Source organism: Microtus ochrogaster, unplaced genomic scaffold (assembly GCF_000317375.1).
Source record: "Microtus ochrogaster isolate Prairie Vole_2 unplaced genomic scaffold, MicOch1.0 UNK101, whole genome shotgun sequence".
NCBI lineage: Eukaryota > Metazoa > Chordata > Mammalia > Rodentia > Cricetidae > Microtus > Microtus ochrogaster.
In genome coordinates this window covers 972,911-977,410 of record NW_004949199.1, presented here as the reverse complement: position 1 = coordinate 977,410, position 4,500 = coordinate 972,911, and the positions used below count along the sequence as shown (strand labels likewise).

The window sequence follows — 4,500 nt, the reverse complement described above, 5'->3', positions numbered from 1 at the left end:
AAAGAATTATTAAATATTCTGTATAATTACAAAAAAAAAGAAAAAATTATCCATTACAATCAAGTAGACTTCATTCCAGAGATGCAGGGCTGGTTCAACATACAAAAATCTATCAATGTAATCAATAATATAAATAAACTGAAAGAAAAAAAATATGATCTTTTCATTAGATGCGGAAAAATCATTTGACAAAATTCAACACCCCTTTATGATAAAGGTTTTGGAGAGGTTATGGATACAAGGATCATACCTAAATATAATAAAAGCAATATATAGCAAGCCAACAGCTAATATCAAATTAAATGGAGAAAATATCAAAGTCATTCCACTAAAATCAGGAAAAATTTTCACCACTTAAACTTTTCCCATATCCAACTCTCATTCCCTATAAAATTCATGACTTGTTAAATTTTAGTTAAATTTACCAATCTTTCTTCCCTCTATCTCTGTCTTAATTTGTGTGTGTGTGTGTGTGTGTGTTTGATAGCCTTTGTGTATCATATTGACCTCAGTTATAGCTACTTATATGTACATATGTGTCAAGAAGTCTAATTGTGTGGTTGAAGAATACAGCCTGCTCTTCCATGTTTCCTGAGTTCAATTCCCTGCAACCACAATATCTGCTTTGCATTAAGGGTTTTCAAAGACATAGACCCCAAATTTTACACTAACTGAAGGACCAATATCTAAAAATATATAATTTAGGAAACTAAAATTAAAAAGAAATATAATTCTTTAAAAAAATAAGATTATATTAAAATTACTCCCTATAACATTCTGCTACACATAAAGATCAGTAGCTTACTCAGCCATTAGCTAAGAAGCTTTCTCCTGCAGCAGATTGGAACAAATATAGAGACCTAGGGTGGGACAATATTCTGAGAGTGAGAGATCTTGGGACATTCATTACTACAAAAGATGTCTTTGTCAAATCTATGGTGTTAAGAGTTCTCAGCTGCTTCTATCAGAATGTGCTTACATTCCACAAAATGGATGTATTAAGAATTAGGTGTGGTCCCTTTACAACAACAACAATACGTCAATGGTCAAATTTTATAGGAAAGATGGAAACTTGTAGGCAGACTTTTCTTTCTCTAGTCTGCCCGTAAACAAATAACATAAATTGAGAACTAATAAAAATTTAAATTTTTGGCCAATATCACTGGATTGTTACTCACTTTTATATTAAAACATTTCCATGATTCTATATGTTGCCAAATAGCTCTTGTCTTTACCTCTCCTCCATCCTGTACTCTCTGCATCTTCTGGTGACCTCTTCTAACTCTGCCCTACATCTTCTCAGAATTCTCCTAATCTGATTGTCCTGCACCATCTTTCCTACACACATGTATACCAGTCAGTGTTTTGGTAACCAGTGAGAATAATACATATTTAAAGTGTGCAAAAATTGTTAAACATCAGAATCCCATCTCATGGGTAAGAAAGGGGATAAAACATTAGTAGCAGTGTGGGCATACTAATCAAAAATCAAGAGCTCAGGAAATGTAGTGTGAACAGAAGGTTGCACTGAGTTGTGACCTTAAAATACAGAAACAGAATAATTTGGTGGGGAGGGTGGGCTAGCAAGCAGATGTGGGTTCAGGCCAAGATGTGGTTACTATGATGAGTTTAGTACCCATGCTCTCTTATTCCAGACTCTATCTGTAGGAAGTCAGAGACACTGTTAACCGTATTGTAATAACCAAGTAGGGTGGTATCCACCTCCAATTTATAAAGTCTAGCCTTACTTCCCTCATGCAAATGTATCTTCTAGCTCTATGTTAAATCCCATCCTGTACTGTGGGAGCTCACATCTCTCACAGGAGGCCAACCTCTGCAGAAAAGGAGGTGTATCCCAGAAGATGAAACTGTTTGATCTTCTTTACCTGGTGACAGCCCTTCCTGGTGAGTGTTTCCTCTTCATACATGTGTTCATGTGGGGTTCTGACAACATGTGATTGACAGAATTCTTTTTTTTTTTTTGTCTGAAGGAATTCTGTCCCAGATTCAGCTTCAGGAGTCAGGACCTGGCCTGGTGAAGCCATCACAATCACTGTCCCTCACCTGCTCTGTCACCGGTTACTCCATTACCACTGGTTACAACTGGAGCTGGATCAGACAGTCCTCAGAGAAGAAGTTTGAGTGGATAGGGTACATAAGTTATGGTGGTAGTACTAATTACAACCCGTCATTTAAGAGCCGCACCTCCATCACTAGAGACACATCCAAGAACCAGTACTTCTTGCAGCTGAACTCTCTGACCACTGAGGACACAGCCACATATTACTGTGCAAGAGACACAGTGAGGGAACTTTAGCATTAGCCCAGACACAAACCTCCCTGTAGAGGACCTCTGGACCAGCAGGGGGCGCTCAGCTCTAACTGATCTCAGGAACTTTAAAACTGCAGGGAGAGAAAGAAAAACACTTGGTTTTCTCTTGCTTTTCTTCTAACTGCCTAAGAACAGAGAAGATAGAGTTCCACTCCTCTCTCTGATTATGAAATATGTTGGTTTTGTGAAGAGACATTTATTTGTTTCTAACTGTGTCACTGAAGACAAGGTACAAGACAGTACTTCATGTCATTCTGAATGTGGATGAAGCCTTTACCAACAGAGCCATCTTTCTGGTTGTAGGAATATGTTTTAATGATAGTAGTTCTTTGAAACTCAGCAGGTTTCACATGACAGTAATTTTCCTGTAACAACTGTGATTCCACTTTTGATTATTTACACACTCCTCTCTGTATGTTGGAGCACATCCTAGTCTGTTCACACAAACCAGTTGCTGGGATGCCTACAGAATGATACATACTGTGTTTTGGGTTCTACATATCACTACTGCTGTATTACCAACTTTGCAATGCACAGCAGGGTATGCACTGGTGTCACGTGTGTAGGAGGGAATGGATATAATAACTCTGTTGTCAATATTAACTGACTTGCAAAGGCAAAATATTTTGTGCAAGAAAATATAACAATTGATAATAGAATTTAAAACATCATATCAAATAAATACTCATGTTCAAATTGATTATTAATATATTTAAATGTGACAGATAAGGATCCACCTCTGACATAGAAGAAAACTGAAAAGTTTGTCTTTAGATATACTTGGACCTCACCTTGAGAGATTGTTAATTGATTAGTGATTTCATTTCAATATTATTAGAGGAATGTAATTCTAACCCAAATATAAAGCCTGAAACTTAGTGCCTCACTTATGTAACTAAAATAAAATCAACAGTGTAAATGGAATCTTATCATACCACCACTTACATGAACAACCACTCCATTCAGTTAACAAGACTTATATTAAATTCTGGGATATTTTTGTCAAACTCTTCATGAACATTAGAAAAATTTAAACAAACCAAGTGTGATAAATATTGTCTGATATTAATAATCCCCAAACTATCATAATTTTACCAACAAGGTGGGACAGCATGCAGAGTTGTTGCAGTCCCTCAGAGCCTGCTCTAAACATGTGCCTCTCCATTAAAAATTTCTGTCACCATCATGGAAAACCACAGCCTAAAGATATTCAGAAAGAAGTAACAACTCAAATATAAGATTTCTAAAAATGAAGTACTGGATGGACATCCAGCAATGCCAACCAAGACCTACAGACTATCCTCAATTTTAAGGATGGCCTTGTGAAAAAAAATAGTGGGATTCCAAGCTCAGATTGAATGTAAGAACAGGGATTCTGTCCTCAGCAGCCCTGGGTTGTGCTCATTCCTCACATTTCTGAAGCTGGATTGTGTCTTTCACCAGTTTTAGATGAACATCAACAAGAACAGTGAAAATCAGTTTCATATTTTGGAGGTGTTTTTGAGAGAGTTTCTTTTTTTTTTTTTACTTTGATTTTTAAGTAGCAAGTTTTGTTTTCAAATATTGTAGAAATGGACATTTTCCTCCAATACAAACACACACATTTGAAACACATATGGGAACACAAGGATACTGACATAATATGAGTGTCATGCTCCTCTGTGCAAATATTTTGCCATGGTTTTATCAAATCAGTAATAGTATGAGAAGTGTTAGAACCTTAAACATGGAGCTTCTTATGACTAAAAGAAACAAGAAAGAATCACCTTCTTTACTGTCCTTCTTCCTGAATAACACTTGTTTTATACAATCAAGAGAGTCACGAAGGGCCGTAAAAGTTCTATCTATAATCAGAACATTCCCTATTGAAGCATTATTTTCAGAAACTTTATTCCAAGCTTTTAATATCAGCTTGGGTACTTTGGCCATTAACCATATGAGGACTGGAAAACTATTGGGCAACTGTTTAGAAGTCTCCTTACCCTACAATTTGATAATAAGTAATTCTTAAAGGAATCCTTGCATTTGGTTATACGCTGCATTTGGATAGGGATTTGTTTATACTGTATTGAAGTCACAGATTAAACTGATGGGTAGTGAGATTTTTCTTAGAGTTTGCCACTCAAAGGGTATACTTTCATGCGTACTTGACCTACATCTACTATTCA

General features: G+C 36.2%; 1 gene segment (V, D, J or C); it reads left to right on the top strand.

The window, feature by feature from the left end:
• Positions 1 to 1,862: 1,862 nt before the first annotated feature.
• LOC101998121 lies at positions 1,863 to 2,317 on the top strand. The segment is given in 2 exon segments: positions 1,863 to 1,905; positions 1,992 to 2,317. Coding segments are annotated over 2 exon segments (369 nt in total).
• The last annotated feature ends 2,183 nt before the right edge of the window (positions 2,318 to 4,500 follow it).